General features: G+C 37.6%; 1 protein-coding gene across 3 annotated transcripts in view; it reads right to left on the bottom strand.

Moving 5' to 3' along the window:
• Nucleotides 1-485: 485 nt before the first annotated feature.
• WASHC3 (WASH complex subunit 3) overlaps nucleotides 486-23,074 on the bottom strand; it is a 57,915-nt gene continuing 35,326 nt past the window's right edge. For all 3 annotated transcript variants that reach the window (XM_063075769.1, XM_063075770.1, XM_063075771.1), the window contains 2 exons: nucleotides 19,691-19,755; nucleotides 486-784 (listed from right to left, as the gene is read on the bottom strand). In XM_063075769.1, coding sequence (XP_062931839.1) covers nucleotides 700-784; nucleotides 19,691-19,755 — 150 coding nt within the window. In that variant the 3' untranslated portion in view covers nucleotides 486-699. The remainder of the gene's footprint in view (nucleotides 785-19,690; nucleotides 19,756-23,074) is intronic.

Here is a 23,074-nt window from a genome sequence, read left to right as displayed (position 1 = left end):
TATGAACTAGTGTCTGAATGGTGAAAAGCTGTATATGCTAATAAATACTACAATAAATTCCATATATATCCATTACATATATATATATGTTTCAAGTTGTCACATAAAATTTCAATCCAGTATTACTTTCAATCCAGTATTACTTTCTGCTAGAAATTTCTTTAATAACTCTTATGATATGAATATACATAATACCTTTCATGCTGAAACATTCACAAAAATTGAATAATTAACTTAAATTTTTTTGCATTGAGTCTATTTTTGATCACCAAACTCACATTCACTCAGTTTAAAAATGTTCATTGTATCCCTGAAGAATTCTATCTTAGTATTTGTACTACTAATTGCACTTTATTTAGGGATGGGTGGTTAGCTCAGTTGGTTAGAGTACAGTGTTATAACACTATAACATCACCAAGGTCAAGAGTTAAGATCCCCACTGGCTAGACAATAAAGAAAAAAAAACTGCACTTAATTTATGCTACTGTTTTTCATTTCAGGGTCCTTTATTTTGGTAACAGGACATACTGGCAGGTTATAAATGCTTTAATACTTTTTTTTTTTTTTAAACACAGAAGAAGCTCGGTGATGGATATGTAGCCATTTGATGTTTTTATGACTAACAAGAGTTCAGGTTCTCTTTTTTATAAAATGTAAATGTACCCCTACACATGTATGTAATTCTTACCAAAATTAAGCTTAGTCACTAAAAGAAGATTCACTATCTGAACTTTCTTCTGCAGTTTTTTCACTTTCACCATCAGGCACTGGAGCATCTGGTCTCCTGAAAGAGAAAAAAGGGAAAAAATTTAAGAGTTTTTACCAATTGAAAAAAGCACAAACTCTAAATTAGGTTCATCTTCAAATGTTGCTGCTAATAAATCTGCCAAATCTCCGTCCTTAACTGATGGAGTCTCCTGCTTTACACCACAGTGTGCTTCTCCCTGGCTTCTTCAGCGCTCTGGAGATTAAATGGTATTCCTGCAGAGGTCACTGCACTCTTTTTTCTTGCCAGTCCTTACACAGTGTGCTACTTCAGCACTTTCTGCTTCTCATTACCGTGGAGACCCAACTACGGACAGAGATGTGATCTGCAGAGGGTGGCGTGACCAGTGCTAAACCCCTACAGCCTCCAAGTGTAAATGAAATACACAGAAAGGAAATCTAGAAATAGAAAGCAAAGGAAAACTTTCATGTTCAGGAAAGCTGCAGGGAGAAATTTAGAAACAAAAGAGAGCTCAAGAATGGCAATTAGGAAACACAGGCAATATGGAAATTTTGTGGGAGTGGAGAGTGCCTGGTCAAAGAAGGTTCTTAATGTTTGTTGAATGTTTTTACTTACATGTTTTGTTTGTCTTTAGAGAATGAATATTGAAAATATGGGTTAGCAAAAATACTGTTTCAAAGAGTCCCTAGGCACAATAAGAAGACATAAGAATGGGTGAACTCCAACTTTGCATGGATTTACTATAACAAACCCAAATGAAATATTAATGGTGTTATTAAAACAGTCAACTAGATAGTCCCCAACAGTGTTTGTGCCAGTAAATCATTTAATCAATACAGTAGCATTATCACTCAGCCTCTATTCACTCTTACAAAGAAAGTAAATTAAGCAAGTATACTTTTGTGGAAACTAAAAGTAAGAATAATAGAGCTGTTATGTCTTAATTAAAAACTACTAGTAAATCCCTTAGGCTCCTTGATCCTTATTAAAGACTTAGGACACTCAACAAATAAAATTTTTCCTCACCACAAACAGAAATTACTATTACTAAAATAAGAAAATGTATAGTTTATTGGTTACTTTTAGTTATTAAAAAATATGGTTTATATTTTAAAATATATTTGGCATGCTAGAAGAAAGAAAGAAATGCTGGCATTGCTCCCTAGCTGTCAAATATAAACCCATTTGCTCTCCTAAACAATTTTAGATTATGCCTGTTAGGAAGTCATATGTATCCAATACAATAAAACTTTAAAGCTGGGTACAGCACTTCCAGGTTTTGACGACTCTCCATCTGCCTAAAATACTAATGAGACCATCATCTTCATCACTCTTCATAGGGGCAACAACTCTAGAAGCAGCAGGCATGAAAACTGGGCACATTTTTTCCCAGAGAATTTCCCTTTATTATATAGTTGATTTCATACCGCTTCCACTTTGTTAAAAAGGAAAAATTACCAGAGGGAATTATTTCAATATCACATCAAAATTATATTAGTATCTATGACAACCCAAACAAATAAAACAATGTACATAACTCCCTAAAGTAAATGCTACATAAGAAAAGGGTAAAAGCAGCTTAGGTCTAGCAAGGAATGAAATTATAAATTTCATTAATTTATGTGTGCAACCAGTTATTTATAAATGTGACGCTGTATTTGCTTAGTAGTTAAGAACACAGACTCTGGGGCCAGACTGCCTGTGATCAAATCCCAGCTTTGTCAACTGTCGGGCAACTTTGGGGAAGCTATTTAACCATTTTGTGCCAACTGACTGATTGTGATGATTAAATTAATTAATAAATGTAAATTGTATTGAATAATATCTGGCACACAGTACTAAATAAATGTAATCTGTTATTACTACATGATTCTCCTCATCATACACCTATTTGTTAGAAACTCTATCAAGTACTGGAGATAGAGATGAATAATAAACAGTTCCTGCCCTGAAGAAGCTCATATTTTAGTGGGGGAGACAGAAATGCAAGCAAATTATTGTTATAGAGTGTAATACATACAAATACAATTGAACTAACTATGTGTGAAAGAAAAAATGATCACCTATGCTAGGGTTGGTCAGAGAAGATTCCAAAGAGATGAAGATACTTGTGATGAGTTCTGAGATATTAGTAGGAGTTTGCTGGAAACAGCAAAGGTGAGAATAAATGATGATGAGAGCATTCTGGGCAGCAAATAAAATGGGAATGGTGTGGTATGCTGCATTTGGGAACTATGAGTCACTTGGCAGCTAGAGTGTAAGATATATTGGGGTGAAACAACAGATGAGATTAGACCATTTGTCAGGAGCAAGAGGTGATGGGAGGGGAAAAGTTATTCGAAATGTAAGTTTTCACTGAAATAGAACAACTAAGATTGGGATTTTTAAGTGCTCATTTGTTTTTAAATAATGAGCATATAATTCACATACCATAATATTCACCATTTTAAAGTGTACAAATTAGTGGTTTTTGGTACATTTGCCAGATTGTGCAACCACTACCACTACTTAATTCCAGAGCATTTTTATTACCCCCAAAAGAAACCTGTACCCATTAGCAAGCACTCTACATTTCCCTTTACCCCAGCCCCTGACAACCAATAATTTACTTTCTGTATCTATGCATTTGCCTATCTTGGACATTTCATATAAATGGGATCATATGACATTTAGCTTTTGTGCCTGGCTTGTTTCCTCTAGCATGTTTTCAAGGTTCATCCATGTTGCAGCATTTATCAGTACTTCATTCCTTCTTATAGTGAATATTATTCCACTGTATGGACATATCACATTTTGCTTATCCATCTATGAGTTGATGGACATCTGGGTTGTTTCTACTTTTTGGCTATTACAAATAATGCTCCTATGGAGTGATCAGGCAAGAGAAAGAAAGAAAGGGCAACGAAATTGGAAAAGACGAAGTTAAACTGTCCCTGCTCACAGATGACATGATCCTATGTATAGAAAAACCTACAAACTCTATCAAAAAACTCCTAAAGCTCATAAACCAATTCAGTAAAGTTGCAGGATACAAAAATCAATACACAAAAATAAGTAATGTTTTTACACACCAACAACAAACAAGCAGAGTAAGAAATCAAGAAAGCAGACACATTTATAATAACTACCAAAAGAATAAAATACCCAGGAATAAATTTAACCAAGAAGGTGAAAGACCTCTACAATGAGAACAACAAAACACTGCTGAAAGAAATTATAGAGGACACGAAGAGATGGAAAGACGTTCCATGTTCATGGATTGGAAGAATTAATGTTGTGAAAATGTCCATACTACCCAAAATGATCTACAGATTCAATGCAATCCCCATCAAAATACCAATGATATTCTTCACAGAAATAGAAAAATAATCCTAATGTTCATATAGAACAACAAAAGACCCTGAATAGCCAAAGCAATCCTGAGCAAAAAAAAAAAAAAAGCCAGAGGCATTACATTACCTGACTTCAAACTATACTACAAAGCTATAGTAACCAAAATAGCATGGGACTGGCATAAAAACAGACATATGGACCAATGGAACAGAATAGAGAACCCAGAAATCAACCCAGGTACTTACAGCCAACTGATCTTTGATGAAGGCACCAAGAACATAGACTGGGGGAAATGGTGCTGGGAAAACTGGATATTCATGTACAGAAGAATGAAACCAGACCCATATATATCACCATATAAATCCTAACACCATATAAATTCTAACACCCCAAAAGCACAGGCAACAAAAGAAAAAATAAACAAATGGGGTTACATCAAACAAAAAAGCTTCTGCACAGCAAAGGAAACAATCGACAGTGTGAAAAGACATCCTACAGAATGGGAGAAAATATATGCAAACTATGCATCCAACAAGGGATTAATATCCAGAATATACAAAGAGCTCAGGCAACTTTATGGCAAAAAAACAAACAATCCAATTAAAAAATGGGCAAAGGAGCTGAATAGATATTTCTTAAAGGAAGACATACGAATGGACAATAGGTATATGAAAAAATGCTCAATATCACTAATCATCAGGGAAATGCAAACCAAAACCACTTTGTGATACAACCCACTCCAATCAGACTGGCTATTATAAAAAAGATAGAGAATAATAAATGCTGCTGAAGATGTAGAGAAAAAGGAACCCTTCCACACTGTTGATGGGACTGTAAATTAGTACAGCCATTACAGAGAACAGTACGGAGATTCCTCAAACAACTACAGATAGAACTTCCATATGATCCAGCAATCCCACTACTGGGGATATATCCAGAGGAATGGAAGACATCAGGATGAAGGGATATTCACACTCCCATGTTTATTGCACCTCTTTTTACAATAGCCAGATGATGGAACCAACCTAAATGTCCATCAGTGGATAACTGGATAAGGAAACTGTGCTATATATACACAATGGAATACTACACAGCCATAAAACAGAATGAAATTCTAACATTTGCAGCAACGTCAATGAGCCTGGAGAAAATTATTCTAAGTGAAACAACCCAGGTGCAGAAAGAGAAATACTGCATGTTCTCACTCATAACCGGGAACCAAATCTATAAATAAACAAATAAACAATAACGAGAGACAGAGATAAAGAAAAAAACAACAATCACAGTAATATGTTGAACTTTTAGAAAACTAGAGGTGGAAAAGGGGAGGGGAGGGATGGAGGAAGGGAGGCTAATGAGGAAAGAGTCAACAGACACAAAGAATGATTGCATACTGTAATGATGAATAAGCTAACTATCCTGATCTAACCATCACACATTCTACATAATTACTGAAAATCAACATTGTACCCCACATGTATGTATAATAAATTATCTAAGCAAACAAACAAAAATCCAAAATGTATTAAAGACTTAAATATGAGACCTGAAACTATAAAACTCCTAGAAGAAAACATAGGGGAAACACTTCAGGATGTAGGACTGGACAAAGACTTTAAGAATAAGACCTCAAGAGTTCCAATCAAGATGGCAGAATAGACGGTCCCCAGACTCTCTTCCACAAATCAACCAAATTTACAACTATAAAAATGTAACATCAGCCAAGCCGGGGCCACCAGAGCTCAGGGGAAGAGGATGAGAGACCTACGGAGTTCATGAAGGCAGGAGAAACTACGATGAGAGAAAGAAAAACTGCTCTGAGCACTTCGAGCCGCGGCTGCCTTAAGGCTGGAGCTGATGAGCACATAGAGGAGAAGCCGGCAGAAGCCGCAGCTGTGCCCTTCAGATGGAGTTACTTGGAGGCAGCAAGAGAGAGGAGGGCCTTGGTGGACCCTAGGACAGCAAGACCACTAATAGAGTTCACGTGGACCTACGCAGGAGCAAGGAGCCAGAACAACCGAAAAAAAGGGAGCCATTCAGAGGCCGGTGAGTCATCGCAAGGGACTGGCACAGGGCCCATCCCATGGGAAGTGTTTGGAACACTGGCGGTGGGAGAGATGGGCACCTGGGAGAACACTGAGGCACAGCAAGGACAGCTGATCTGCCCCCCAATCAACACAGGACCACTCAGAGGAGACTGGTCAGGAATGCAGAATTGCATGGGGTGCAGTTTGATGAAAAGACTCAGGCCCAGATCAGAAATTCTATAGAACACAGATCCACTGGGTCTCTGGAGAGCCGGAAGTACCTATAAGGTCAACCATTAAACCCTGAGCTGCACAAAAAGCCTTCCCTAGGGAAAAAGCATCAAAGTAGCAATTTAAACAACCACACAGCTCAAGTACTGGCTACCACAGGAAGTTCCCCCGTGTTAGAAGCAAAGGACAAAAAATTAGTTCCAGGCCAGGCACACCACCAGCACCTTGGGGCCTGCCTGGGAACTGGAGGCTTGGATCTGGGGATCGGACCCCACTCCCGCTTCTAGGCAAACTGCACCAGTGCCTCGGGGACAGCCTGGGGACCTGAAGCATGGAGAAGGGGACTGGACTCCCCCTCCCACAATCAGGCACACCACACCAGCATCTTAGGGCCTTCCAGGGACCCGAGGTAAGGAGAAGAGGATGGACCTCTCTCCCACAACCAGGCACACTGAGACAGCGCCTTGGTGCTCACCCAGGGACCCAGGGTATGGAGCTGGAAACCAGACCACCCTCCCACAACCAGGCACAACATGCCAGCACCTTGGAGCCCGCCCAGGGACCCAAGGCATGGAGAAGGGGACTGAACCTCTCTCCCACAACCAGGCACACTAAGCCAGTGCCTTGGGGCCCACCTGTGGTCCTGGGGCATGGAGAAGGGGACCGGACCACCCTCCCACAACCAGGCATACCATGCCAGCACCTCAGAGCCCACCCAGGGACCCAGGCCATGGAGAAGGGGACCAGATCTCTCTCCCACAACCAGACACACCAAGCCAGTGCCTTGGTCTCACCCAGTGACCTGAGGCATGGTGCCAGGAACCAGACCCTCCTCCCACAACAAGGAACACCATGCCAGTACCTCAGGGCCCACCCAGGGACCCGAGGCAAGGAGAAGGGGACTGGACCTCTCTCCCACAACCAGGGACACCGTGCCAGCACCTAGGGGCCCACCCAGCCCAGAGGCATGAAGAAGGGGACTGGATCCTCCTCCCACACCAGGCACAAAATGCCAGCACCTCACGGCCCACCTGGGTATGGAGAAGGGGACCGGACCCTGCTCCTACAACCATGCACACAGTGCCAGTACCTTGGGGTCTGCCCAGGGACCCGGGACATGGAGAAGGGGACTGGACACCTCTCCCACAATGAGGCATATGGCGCCAGAGACTTGGAGCCTGCTCAGGGACCAGAGGCATGGAGAAGGGGACCAAACACACCCCACAACCAGGCATACCGCCAGTGCCAAGGAGCATGCCAAAAACAGCACCTCCACGTGGGTGGCCCACCACAGCCACCACAGTAACCATGGCTGCTGCAAAAGCGGCTAGACGCCACAGCCACCACGCAGATGGTCTGCCAACCACTGCATTGCATTCACACAAGAAGAGTCACCAGCAGAGACAAAGAAAAGAGGATGTCTCTTTCCACAAAACCCATTTCAGAGTGACAGAAAAAGCATCTGCTCTATGATAATACTGGGGGACCTGATCACATCTCTCAGCATTGGACAGATCATCTAGGCAACAAGTTAACAGAGTAACCATTATTCTTTCAGAAGGAGAGAAGAAATCTAGGGCAATTAGAGGGGGGAGGGGGAGGGAAAGAGGGAAGGGGAGAGGTTCCTCAAGGTGCATAAAGAATAATTACAATTTGTAACAATATATATGCTAGTAATATTGATTTAATCAACATATCTCAATGTTCAACCCCCAAAATATGTATAATCGATTTTGATTCAATAAATAAAATAAATTTAAAAAATAAAAATAAAATAAAAAAATGTATAAAACAATTTTAAAATGGTATTTCTCATTAGTTAATTTGTAACAATACAATAAAATGTGGCTGAAATTTTAAGCTCTTTGTGAAGCAAGGAACAACCAAAGTTCTGGTATTTGTTTTGGTAAATGTGCACGTGTGTGGGTATTTAACTTGGGGAAAAGTCAATCAAAATCACATATTAAAAAAAAAGAAAAGAATAAGACCTCAAAAGCACAGGCAACAAAAGGAAAAACAAACAAATGGGATTATATCAAACTAAAAAGCTTCTGTACTGCAAAGGAAACAATCAGCAGAGTGAAAAGACAACCTACAGAATGGAAGAAAATATTTGCAAACTGTACATCCAACACAGGATTAATATCCAGAGCATACAAGGAACTCAAACAACATTAACAGTAAAAAAACAAATAAACCGATTTAAAAACTGGCAAAGGATAGACATTTCTCAAAAGAAGACACACAAATGGCCAAGAAGCATATGAAAAAATGCTCAGCATCACGAATCACCAGGGAAATGCAAGTCAAAACCACATTGAGATCTCATCTCATCTCAGTCAGTTCAGCTATTATCAAAAAGACAGAGAATAACGAATGCTGGTGAGGATGCAGAGAAAGGGGAATCCTCCTACACTGTTGGTGGGACTGTAAATTACTGCAGCCATTATGGAAAACAGTACAGAGGTTTCTAAAACAACTACAGATAGAACTACCATATGATCCAGCAATCCCAGTAATGGGTATATACCCAAAGGAATGGAAATCATAATATTGAAAGAATACCTGCACTCCCTTGTTTATTGCAGCTCTCTCTACAATTGCTAAGATATGGAATCAACCTAAATGTCCACTGACAGACAACTGGATAAGGAAAATGTGGCATATATACACAATGAAATACTACTCAGGCATAAAAAATAATAAAATCCTGCCATTTGCAGCTACATGGATGAGCTTGGAGAAAACTGTGTTAAGTGAAACAAGCAGACACAGAAAGAGAAATACTGTATGTCTTCACTCATAAATGAGTTTGGGGGGGAGGGGGAGACAGGGAGAGAGAGAGAGACAAACAAAAAAAAGAAAGAAAGGAAGGAGGGAGGAAAGGAGGAAGGAAGGGAAGGAAGTAAAGAAGGAGTGAAGGAAGAAAGAAAAAGAATAATCACAATAATGTGTTTAACTGTCAGGAGAGAACAGAACTGTGATTACCAGAGGGGGGAAGGGAGAGGGGGAGGGGGGGCTAGAGAGAAACTGGTAAATGGACACAAGGAATGATTACATTTTGTAATGATAAGCCTGTTAATTATCCTGATTTGATCTTCACACACTGTACACAGGTATTGATATTCAATTCTGTACACCACAAATGTGTTTAAGCAATTATTTTTCAATAAAAAAAGGAATATATATCATATGAGGATGAATTTAGGAAAATTTTCCTATTGAAGAGTAAAGTATTTCATTCTTTTTAATGTAGGTTTGTCTTTGTTGCTGTTTTAACATCCTTCAATAGAAAGATTTTTGGTTGTTTTTTTTTATCAGTTTTGGTTCAGAAATTTCTTGTTACATTTAGCCCTATTTTATGTTTTTTGTTGCTATTATAAAGGAGAACTTTTCTCCCATTAAATTTCTAACCAGTTGTTGTCAGTATATAGCAGAGCTATTAATTTTTACATATAAATTTTGTAACCAATGACCAAAAAAAAAAAAAAAAAAAAAATAATGTTGCTATGAACAAGTTTTTGTGTAAACACACATTTTCATTTTTCTTGGGTAAATAGCTAGGAATGGAATTGCTGGGTCATATGGTAACTCTCTATTTAACTTTTTGAAGAACTGCCAAACTTTTCCACAGTGGCTGCACCTTTTTTACCTTCATACCAGCAATGTATGAGGGTTCCAATTTTTCCACATCCTCACCAACAACTTGTTTATTGTCTACCCTTTTTTTTTCAATTTTTTTATCGTGGTAAAATACATGTGCTTAAAATTTACCATCTTAACCATTTTTAAGTGTATTGTTCAGTAGTATTAAGTACATTCACATTTTTGAATAACCATTTCCACCATCTGCTATGGGTTAAATCTGTCCCCCTAAAATTCATGTATTGGAAACTTGATCTCCATTGTAACAGTGTTAAGAAGGTGGGAAATCCCATTACAGTAACTGAGAGGTGGGGCCTTTAAGAGGTGATTAGATTTCAGGACTATGCCCTTGTGAATAGATTAATCCATTAATGGAGTAACAGGCGTGGTTGTCAAGGCTTTAAAAAGAGACTGAGGTTAGCTCTCTCTTGCTCAGCCCATTCTCACCATGTGATACTCTGCACTGCTGTTGAGAGTCACTACCAAGAACAAGGCCCTCACCAGATGTGTTCTGTTCCCTGAACTTTGTATTTCCCAGCATCCTAAACTGTAAGAAGTAAATTTCATTCCTTTATAAATTACCCAGTTTCAGGTATTTTCTTATAGGCAACAAAAATGGACTAATACACTATCCACGTCCAGAACTCTCTTCATCTTGCAAAACTAAAACTCTGTACTCTTTAAACAATATTCCCTTCCCCCTCTAGCCCCAGGTAACCACTATTCTACTTTCTGTCTCCACAAATTTGATTCCTCTAGGTACCTCATATAAGTAGAATCATACAATATTTATCCTTTTCTGACTAGCGTATTTCACTTAACATAATGTCCTAAAGAATCACCCATTTGTAGCATGTGTCATAAATCCCTTCCCAAAGACTGAATAATATTTCATCGTATGTACAGACCACATTTGTTCATCCATCCATCCATCTCTGGACACTTGCGTTGCTTCCACCCTTTGGCTATTATGAATAACGCTGTTACAAACTTGTGTGTATAAATATTTCCTTGAGACCCAATTTTCAATGCTTTTGGGTACATACCCAGAGGTGGAATTGCTGGACGATACAATAATTTTACTTTTAATTTTTTGAGGACCTGCCATACTGTTTTCTGTAGCAGCTGCATCATTTTACACTACCATCAACAGCGCTGAAGGGTTCCAATTTCTTCATATTCTCACCAATACTTGTTTTTGTCTGACCTCATTCATTTAAAAATATATTTTATCCAACTTTGAACTGGAATCACCGTGAAAACAAAAGAAAAAGTACACTAATTCTCTTTGGGTGTAAAAAAGAGAAATACCTCAAGAAACCATGAAAATCAAATGATCAAATAAGGTAATAAATTGGAAAGCATTTTATATGTTATAAAGCCTTAAATATTAAGAGTAATAATAAAACTCACAGAAATATCATCATTTCAAGCCCAGATGTTAGTATTTTCAGAGGAAACAGAAATTTGGAACTCTATATTATGATCAGGAGTGCTCTTACTTGACCTTATTAATATATATGTATATTAAACCTTTCATTTTAAGTTGTTTTTCAGGGAAAGAAGTTTTAAGTTATGTCTGAAAGGTTGTTACTTTAAACTACTAGACTGAAGCTTAGCTTCTCCAAATTCAAAGGAAACACAGTTTACTACTAAAATTTGGAAATGAGGACTTAATAATAGTCTCTTACTATTTTAAATATATGACTGAATTACTAAGAAAAAGGGTATTAGCAAAATATACAAAAACATATTAAGTCATAAATATATTCGTGATGTATCATGTATATTAAAAAAAATCTCAATCTTTAATGGTCACAATAAAAAAACACTAGCTTGTTGGCTACATTTTAATAAGTGTATTTTTATAATTTGTGGCACCAAGGTTATCAGTAAAATTAACAAAAGCAAAATTTAAAAAAAGTTTGAAATTAAACTCATTACTAAGTCTAAATTATCTTTAAAAATAGATATCTTTAAAGAAGTTACGAGGTTGACCTCAACTAAAAATGACCGAAAATTTAGAAAGGAAAGGAGCAGAAAGAAGAAATAAGTATATAGAAATCAGTACTTTTTAGCATACCAGATGTTGTACATATGCTAATTTTGACACCCACCTTCTCCCACTGATGTGAATCCAGGAAGCCTGTCAACTATAATCCTTGCTGCCCTTTCACCCTTTCCCTACCCACTTCCTTGTTTCAGTCACAAGGTCCACATCTGGCCAATCACAGGAATCTCTTCCCTTGGGGAGAGAGATGGATTCCAGGGAGAAGACATAACTCAGGCAGGGCCAATCAGAAAGTTTCCCTAGAAATGAGCTATGGGTTTTGGAGAAAAGGCTCTCTTTCAGTTCAACTGGCAAAACTAGATATATTAAAGCCTTGCTGAGGGCTATATTTCCTGGCTTCAGAGAGGAAGCTCATCAGCAGTAGGAGAGACATGATTTATTATACCAAGGAAGTAAAGGTAGAATGAGGTGGGGAGAGAGAGAAGAAAGCCAGCCAGCTAGCCCTGATGATACGGAGGCCATAGATCCTGTACTACACCTAGACTTCTCAGCTACATGGGTCAATAACTTCTCTTTTTGCTTACATTAGCTTGAGTTGGTTTCTGTGATCCTGAACACGAAAAGTCTTAAAACACAAATATTGTTGGTTTTTTTTTTTAACTGAAACATAATTGATTGTACATGTCTGTGGGATATGACGTTGAATATCAATAACTGTGTGCAATATGTGATGCTCAAACCAGAATAATTAGTATACTCAACATTACACAATGTAATCATTTTTTGTGGCCTTTTTTTTTTTGACCGGTAAGGGGATCACAACCTTGGCACGGTGTGGTCTGCACCACGCTCAGCCAGTGAATGCATTGGCCATCCCTATATAGGATCTGAACCCGCGGCCACCCAAGTGAGCCATGGGGCTGGCCCTTTTGTGGCCTTTTACCTACAACTTTCTTGCTCACTCTCCTCCCTCTCCTCCTTTTCCATCTCTGGTAACTACAGTTCTGTTCCCTCCTTCTGAAAGTTCAATATATTATTGTGATTGTTGTTTCTTTCTTTGTTTCGTTTTTTAAAATTTGTTTGTTTGGTAATTTTTTAGCTCCCACTTATGAGTGAGAACATGGCGGTATTTCTCTTTCTGTGCCTGGCTTATTAAAGATTTATATTTGTGTTTAAAACCATAGCTTAAGGACACAAAAACCAAATAAACATTCATTGGAAAAACATTTATTTACATAGATAAAGAGTTTAAAAACATTAAAAAATTCTTCTTTATATTTAAAACAGTTGAATTTAAAGCAGATTAAGTACCAAAAAGATTGTTAGTTAAAACATTGCTGTATTGGTCCATTTCTGTTGCTTGTAACAAAATACTTGAAACTGGGTGATTTATAAAGAAAAATGAAACTTATTGCTTACAGTTTCTGAGCCTGGGAAGTCCAAAGTCCATCTGGTGGTGGTGACAGTGACCCAGGGATCTCACATTGCAAGATGGTAGAAGCAGAGAGAGCAAGAGAGAGACTAACTCTCCTTTCTCTTGTTTTAAAGTCCTCAGAACAATGCCTTTGACCACCATTTTTAATCCATTTGCTATGGCATGGTCCTACAATCTAATCACCTCTTCAAAGCTCCACCTCATTAACATAACAGGATTTCCCACCCTCTAAACAGCCACAGTGGGGACCAAGTTTCTAGTCCATAAAACTTGGGGGATACAATTCAAACTTCAGTGAGTTTTGGGAGGACATAATTCAATCCACTACAATTGCTGAGCAAAAGGTGGTAGAGAGAGGGTGCAGTATAATAATTCAAGTCACTTTTCAATGTCAACTACAGCATACATTGAATTATAATGTCACATGACACAGTTGTCAATTAGTGGTAGTCTGTCACCTCTATGCAATGACAATAGGTTGTCTTAAGCAAAGAGCAAAACACTAAGATCCCTGAACCAAGATTGCACTGGCTATATAAAAACTTCTGGGGTAGTTAAAAATATAATAATTTTGACTTTGATATTATATGAGGGTACTACAAAAAGTTTGTGGGGAAAAAAGAATTAAAAGACTATGAATCTTTCCATGAACTTTTTGAAGTACCCTTGCAGTACCTAGCAAGACATTTCAGTATTACATTTTCTCAAACTATATACACTTTGGTCTTTTCTCTTCTCACTGCTTATCCAGACAGATATATCCTGTTCTTTGCTTTGGCAAGTAGACTCCTGTAACCAGGAAAACAATTTAATGTCTAAAATTTTAAAGAAAAAAAAGGCTAGCTGTTCTAGGTAGTATGGGCTTCTCCTACTAGTCTTGGGATCCTTTAATTCCCAAAGTTTCCCTATTTCTTGCTTGCTAGCTATTGGCAGACCACAATTGCTTTGTAACACCATCTCTTTGATATTTCTATTATCTCTCTCACTCTTGTGATGAAGGTCTCCAACAGTGAACCAATCACAACTTTTTGATACTGTTTTTATTTGCCATATACTTTCTTGCTAGCATTTGCCTGCCAGTAGTTGAGGACTGCCAATTATATTGAACGGAGAACCCAGTTCAGCAAAAAAAAAAAAAAAAAAAGGAACCAGTAAAAACCCTGTCTGGAATCACCCAATGGTGGAATTGAGGTCTTTTTCCTCAACCCAACCTTTAATCCATTATATGGTTGTGTACCAGGAGGAAAACAAAGGTCATTGGCAGATAAGGAATTCACTTAGAGGTCAGGAAAATCTGCTGGACATGCCTTGTAAAAGAAAGTTTTCTTGCTTTCCAGTATGCTTTTGTTTAACACTAATAAATCCCCTCTTGTCTCAGTGATAAGTAGGCTGAGGTGGTTATTTTTATTTCTGGCAACCTTAAGAGTGATCATTCTACCATCCGTAAGGACAGAATAAATGTCTTTTGAATAGATATCTCCAGGACAAATGCCAACTGAGCTGGTTCTGTTCAAAGTCTGCACAGTAACTTGAACTCAATTATATGCTTTCTTTAGCCAAAACAATATGCTGCACACTGTACCTTCCCACTAAGATTAAGAGCATGACTAGTTGAATTTCAATTTCGCAAGTCTGTTCTTTATTACGGAGTTGAAAATACAGATTGTAAGTTTGAGAAAACAGTATAATTTAAAAAGATAACTACTCTGTGTATGTTACATATGTCTTTGTTGAAAACATAATGGTATGTAGGCAACTACAGGATTATAAACAAGTTGTGATTGCAAAGCCTGGTAAATCCATTGTTTAGAACTTACTACATATTACTCCGATAAAACATTCACAAATCCAACTAACATTTACTGAACATTTACTGCTTGTCCAGAGCTGTGATAAGTGCTTACATCATTATCTATCTTAGTCTGAACAGCTCTATGAGGGGGTGAACTCTTCTCTATTTCCCATTTTACTGATGAGGAAATCGACACACAGAGAGGTGAAGTAATCAATCCGGGGTCATATAGCTAGAAAGTGGCAGAGTAGAATCTGAACACAAGCAAGCAGACCATCTCTAAAGTCAGCCTTAGCCTGAGCCTTAACCATCATGGATTTCATTTCTCTGATGTGCAGGTCCAGAGGATACTCTATCCTAGAGTCGTAAATAGTAATTACTAGGTAATAACAGTAACGTTAGTTCTGGGACATAAATGTAAGAACACAGAACAGGATAGGGAAGAAAACTTTTTTTCCTGCTAAGTAAATCTAGGCATTGATTGAAAGAATTTATAAGGCATGATTTATCCATTCTATATTTCTGAATGTGAAACTAAAGCAGATTAACCATTGGACAAAGACCAATTAAAATTTTCCATTTTCTTTCTCCTTAAATTCTTTTGAGTATGATGTTGACAAAGGTATTCTTTCACATATCTTTTTAGTTCAGTGGCATTGAAACTCATTTTTTATAAGCTAAACACTAATTCCTGGTTTTGTGAAAACTACTCTTATTTTTGAAAATTTGGATTTTTAAAAATAATTAAACAACCAATTAGAAGTATCAAACAATATTTATTTAGTAATTTTCAGGCATTTTCTTCAGTTTTGCACTTTCTAAAATTCTATAATATTCATTTTCCCAGGAAAATTGCCAGGGTATCTTCCCCCTTATCATGTAAACTTTAGTTTAAAATTATGTACTCTTAGTTGGAACCAGCCCAAATGCCCATCATCGGATGAGTGGATACGGAAAATGTGGTACATCTACACAATGGAATACTACTCAGCTATAAAAACGAATGAAATACTGCCATTTGCAACAACATGGATGGACCTTGAGAGAATTATATTAAGTGAAACAAGTCAGGCACAGAAAGAGAAATACCACATGTTCTCACTTATTGGTGGGAGCTAAAAATTAATATATAAATTCACACACACACACACACACACACACACAAACCGGGGGGGGGGGGGGAAGAAGATATAACAACCACAATTATTTGAAGTTGATACGACAAGCTAACAGAAAGGACATTGTTGGGGGGCGGGGAGGGAGAAGGGAGGGAGGTTTTGGTGATGGGGAGCAATAATCAGCCACAATGTATATCAACAAAATAAAATTAAAAAAAAATAATAATAAAAATAAATAAATAAATAAAATAAAATAAAATTATGTACTCTTAGCTTCCAAACTTTTATATACACAAGCCAAATAACAATGTATTTTCTGATAAGCATTTATTTCTATAACAATCTCAGTTTTGCTCTTTGCTCAGTGCAGACAGATCTAGACTATTTCTTCTAACAATTATAGGAGTTTGTCTGACTATATAAAGCTAATAAAAAAGAAAGTGTATGTTTACACTTTAAAACAAAAAAGAAAACAGAACAATCTTTACTGAAAGTTCTTGGCTAAGGTTTAACGTGTACCTAAGATTCTAAATAAAAGTGCGCTCTTCCCTTGGATGGCACATTTTCTTCTCTTTCATCATCTCATACTTTTCTCCCAGTGAGGATCCTTAACTTTTATGTAAACATGATTCCAAAAGTGCCATAATTTCTCTGTTAACAAGGCAGTTGATTCCAATTATCACATCGAGCTAAATGTAGTTGGAACTGGTTTGCTAATAGTGGTGATAGGTTATAGTGAGTCAACCTTGCTCCAACCAGTGCCCCTGGTGACCAACGGCATGTACTTATGAGGTAATGGATCAGGATTCAGGCTCCAGGCTGTGGTTGAGAAGCTTTTCTGTAAGACAATGTTAACTGTTACTGGAATTCTACCCTAAAACTTGGCACCACCTCTCAACTGAATGTTTCTCAGCATTTATAGACAATGACATACCCTCAAATTTGCTAAAAGAGATACAAGGGAGTGTTGAGGGTGCTTGAGATTCTCCTCCTGGATGTCACCTATGGACTTCTGAAGGTAGTGATACCTAACGGAGTCTTGAAAAATAAGAAATTAGCCAGGCCAATATGATAGGAGAAGGAAGTTCCAAGGAGAGGAAAGAAAACATTTAAAGACACCAAAAGGTAATAGGAAAATGATACACTCAGGGAACTGCAAGTAATTTTTATGGTTGAACAAGATAGGTATATGTGGAAGAGTGGCAAGAAATGAAGACAGAGAGAAAATCTGCATCTTGATGATCAAAGCATTTATATGTCACGCTAAGATGTTAGAATACACGCGGAAAGGAATGGAGAGTCACAGGAAGATCTGAATAAATAATGAAGTATGAACAGATCCATTCAGGCTTTAGTGGATGGCTTGAAAGAGAACAGAAAAACCAATCAGGAGCTACTATAATAATTCAGGTGAAAAATGATGAGGGCCTGAATTAAACAAATGGATATGGAGGCATGTGGTCAGATGTGAGACATACTAAAAATGAGAAAATCATGGTGACTGACACAGTAGGAGCAGATCAAGGATTATTTTCAAGTTGTTAGTGTGGGTAGGCGGTTGAAGCAAAAGATTATGAAATAAGTTTAGGCTGGGCAGGGGATGAAATGAGGCTAGTAGCAGGTAAAGGAACTAGATAACCAGCATATGTTCATGTTTACAGGGCACTGGTTTTCCATTTATTACATTTTTCCCTAGAGAGAAATATCATCATTTTAAAGGTCATTTTAGCTCTCTGTTATTATAGAAGGTTTACTGTGTATTTCCAGAAGCAAAAAAAGAGGTCACAGCTAATGTTAAATATATTTGTAACATATATTCCAATCAGTACCAAAGTGGATTGGACCTATATATTCAATTCACATTAAAATATGTCACAATCCATCTGCTTTTAAAGTGTGTCAGAAACAATTTCCAGAACAAACTCCAAATATCCTAGAGATGTTTTAGTTCAAATTACCAAAGCATTCCATTGTACTTGAACTGTTTGCTACCTGCATGTACACCAAATGTAGGTACATGTTGGAAATCCATTCTGGCAGACTTTAAAAAAAATTATTAAATTTCATATTTTGGAAGATAAAATATGAAGAAACACCTGTTTTATAGTCTTTCATCTCTGAAATGTACACCTTTTCTTGAAGGGCTGAGAGCCAAAAAAAATTCCAAAGTATACTGTTAGTACAGTATGAATGCCTGGACAACACAGCTAAGTATGTTGGTATGTTGGGGTTAACTAAATCCCCAAACTGTAAAGACTCTTTATAAGTATCTACATGCTTGCAAAATAAAATAGTTCTGAAGAATCCATGAAGATGTATTTTATCCAGGATGGACTATGTAGCCAGGTTTACTTGGATGGACTGAATTTTGTGCAAATTTCTGAGTCAAATTTTTTTTTAGTATTTCTCAAAAAATATTTTATAAGACTCACACAAACCAGTATTTAATTTCATAATAATCATTAACGTGGACCAAGAGTAACTTTACCCTATTTATTTCTCAATCTGGCTTAACCTAGACCATGGTAGAATAAGTTTCCTATACACTAAGGTCTTAAATAAAAAGCTGGTAAGAAATAACTCTCCACACACACCCACACACACCCACACACACACACACCCACACACACCCACACACACACAAGAAAAAGGCACTATAGGAAAAACACACACACACACACACACACACACACACACACACACACACACACAAAACAAGAAAAAGGCACTATAGGAGAAAAAAAAAAGTCATCAAATTCCAGCTCCTTTGGATATCTAGATTCATCACTGATCCATTGAAACTGCTCTACAAAGTGTAAGAGATGTGATGGAGTTTGGATGTGTTGTCCCCTCCAAAACTCATATGGAAATTTGATCTCCAATGTGGCAGTGCTGGAAATTGATTGAGTCACAGGGGTGGATCCTTCATGAATGGATTAATGCTCTCCCTGGGGGAGGGGGTTTAATGAGTGAGTTCTCGCTCTATCAGTTCCCGCGAGAGCTCGTTGCTTAAAAAGACCCTGGCACCTTCTCTCTCTCTCTTGCTTCCTCTAGCCATGTGATCTGCTTGTACCTGCCAGCTGCCTGCCACTTTCCACCATGAGTAGAAGCAGCCTGAGGCCCGTGCCAGACGCAGCTGTCCCAGAATTGTAAGCCAAATAAACCTCTTTCCTTTATAAATTACCTAGTCTCAGGTATTTCTGTTATAGCAACACAAAACGGACTAGATGGTTTTAGTACTATAGGAAGATGATTTCCTCAACCACAGAACATTGCATAGGAAAATATAGAGAGGAACTAAAATATTTTTGTTATAACTGACAAATTCAGTATCTTGGCAGTCATATCATTATGTTAGAAGAATTACTTACTCAAGAAGATCTGGGTCTAGTCCTTCTGATATCATTTTATTTCTTATTGCCATCACTGGAACACCCTAAGCAAAGAACACAAGAAAATAATTCAGTCATTCTGTTTACAATAGCCAAGACATGGAACCAACTTAAATGTCCATCGACGGATGATTGGATAAGGAAACTGTGGTATATATACACCATGGAATACTACTCTGCCATAAAAAAAAATGAAATACTCCCATTTGCAACAACACAGATGACCCTGAAGAAACTTAAGTTAAGTGAAATAAGCAAAGCACAGAGGATAAATACCTCATGCACTCACTCACATGTGGGAGCTAAGAAAGAAAGAAGGAAGGAAAGAAAGACCACAGTAGTGTGTTGGACTTGAGAGGGAGAGAACATTCTATGGGCTACAAAGTGGAGTGGGGGGAAGGGGGGAGGTGGAGTGAGGTTGGGGATAATTGGGTGAGGGACACAGGGTACAAATGCAATTTGTGGTAACAGGTATAGAGCCAGTATGAATCTGGCCCCCACATCATGGGCACAAGGGGTGACAATCACCTTTGTATCTCATGAATATCCATAACCAAAAAAAACCCAAAAAAGCCTCCTTTGTATGTCTCTACATACCACCTAAAACAAGACCTTTAGATGCCTCATTATTTAAAATAGTTCTTGTTTGATTTTATGTTAGTACAAAGATACTTCAAAGAGTTCATGGAAAGATACATATTATCTTTTAATTTTATTTTTCCATGAACTTTTTGAAGTACCCTCTTATGTGCAGAGCACTTCAATAATCCAATAAGGTATGCATTTTATACTGATTTAATGGAGCAAGTATTGTCCAATACCATACAAGCCTAAATTAAGTCATTTGCACTTACTCATTACCAAGTCTGCCGTACAGAAGGCAGAGATCATATTCTAACCCTTATGCCACCAAAAGAAAGAAAATATCGATAACTCAAGTGATTAAAACACTGGCTAGAGGGATACAATGAATACTTAATATGAATAAATGTCTTTTCAAATAAAGATTTCAGGGCTTTCTATTGTTAAGTATGTCAATGCTTTTTTTCCATAAGAAAATGGTCTAATTCCATTTGGACACATTAGGCTCAAAGGTCAAACATAATTCAAGAACCCTCCTAGGACTATATTATCAATCTTTCCAATACCAGTGCAAGCACTAAGTAATAATAATTCTAGAAGTGTATAAGCTGCAAAAACATTGAGAACATGTGAATTTCAGAGTTAAGTTTAAGAATATCAAAACAGTAAGAAAAGAATATGTCAGAAATAAATACTGTATGAATTTACTTGACAAGAGAACTGATTTGATGAATAAATAAACATTTATTGAAAGCTCACTTGGTAAAGCTCTGAGGGGGGAAGATGCAATCAAATCTCTGTCAACTCCCCCTCTTCACACTATACCCAAGAATGAGGGAATAAAGAAACACTAATCTGAAAGTTAAATTTGAGGGGCTTGATTTTATCACCTTAAAAATTAGGTGGGGGTCACTGGATGGGACTGTCTCCCTCACATTTCTTCATCCCATGTGGCAGAAGAGAGCCACTTCCGCATGTGAAAAAACCCAATTTCCTCTCTACTGCTGTTGCACACTCTTTCCTTTCAGTCTTCCCTTGTTAGTTTTAGTTTTAATTGACAAATAATAACAACACATATTTATGGGGTAAAATGTAAAGTTTTGATATACGTATACATTGTGAAATGATCAAATTAGGTTTCTCTGTGGTGAGAATTTTCAAAATCCTATACCTTAGCTATTTTGAAACATACAATACATTATTATTAACTACAGTGTGACACTCAGTTTTGAACTTAAGATACAGAAGAGGCCCCTTTAGGTGCTTTGATGCTCCAGTCCAACTTCTCAGAGCCCTACCCTGAAGTTTCTGGGCACCAACAGAGCTAAGGTTCCTCTGCTTTCTTTTGCAATTGTCCCTTATGCGTTTTCTGGCCTTGGGGATCTTACAGGGTTACTAGCAGTAAATTTATTACAGTTAGTGGTAGAAGTCTGATATCACAAACCTACACCTCAATGTTTAACATCACTGTGGCAGCACAGTGCTTTATGCTGAGAAAATAAAGACATAATCAGTCCCTGCCCTCAGGGAGTGCACAGTCTAATAGATATATTAAACAGATGAACACAGTACAATCATGAAACTGATAATAGAGACCTGTATCATAACAAGCAACTGTTAGATTCAGGGAAAGCCAGACTAAGCTTGAGGACCAGTAAAAGATTCACTGAGGTGATCTTTGAGCTGAGTCTTTTAGATGGGATAGGAGTTTGCTTAAAATGAAAAACATAAAGACTTAGAAAAAAATACCAATGACATTCTTCACAGAAATGGAAAAAACAATCTCAATATTCATATGGAACAACAAAAGACCCTGAATAGCCAAAGCAAACCTAAGCAAAAAAAAATAAAGCCAGAGGCATAACACTACCTGACTTCAAATTATACTACAAAGCTATAGTAACCAAAACAGCATGGTACTGGCATAGAAATAGACACTTGGACCAGTGGAACAGAACAGAGAACCCAGAAATCACCCCTCAGGCTTACAGCCATCTGATATTTGACAAAGGCAACAAAAACATACATTGGGGAAAAGATTGCCTCTTCAATACGTGGTGCTGGGAAAACTGGATATCCATATGCAGAAGAATGAAACTAGACATGCATCTCTCACCATACAGTAAAATCAACTCAAAATGGATTAAGACTTAAGTATAAGACCTGAGACTGTAAAACTACTGAGGGAAAATATAGGGGAAACACTTCAGGAACTATGTCTGGGCACAGACTTTATGAACAAGAGCCCAAAATCACAAGCAACAAAAGAAAAAATAAACAAACGGACCAAACTAAAAAGCTTCTGTACAGCATAGGAAACAATCAACAGAGTGAAACAACAACCTACAGAATGGAAGAAAATTTTCGCAAACTATGCATCTGACAAGGGATTAATATCCAGAATATACAAGGAACTCAAGGAATTACACAGTAAAAAACCAAATAACCCAATTAAAAAATGGGCAAAGAAGCCGAACAGACATTTTTCGAAGGAAGACATACAAATGGCCAACAGGTACATGAAAAAATTCTCAAAATCACTAATCATCAGGGAAATGCAAATTAAAACTACAGTGAGATATCACCTGACCCCAGTTAGACTGGCTGTAATCAAAAAGACTGAGAATAACAAATGCTGGTGAGTATGTAGAGAGAAGGGAATGCTCCTACACTGTTGGTGGGACTGTAAATTAGTACAACCACAATGGAAAACAGTATGGAGGTTTCTCAAACAACTACAGATAGATCTACCACACGATCCAGCAATTCCACCTCTGTGTA

The sequence above is a fragment of the Cynocephalus volans genome, chromosome 12, assembly GCF_027409185.1.
Source record: "Cynocephalus volans isolate mCynVol1 chromosome 12, mCynVol1.pri, whole genome shotgun sequence".
In the NCBI taxonomy this organism is placed as follows: domain Eukaryota; kingdom Metazoa; phylum Chordata; class Mammalia; order Dermoptera; family Cynocephalidae; genus Cynocephalus; species Cynocephalus volans.
Note: the sequence above shows the minus strand (reverse complement) of the source record. Positions and strands in the feature narration are given on the sequence as shown.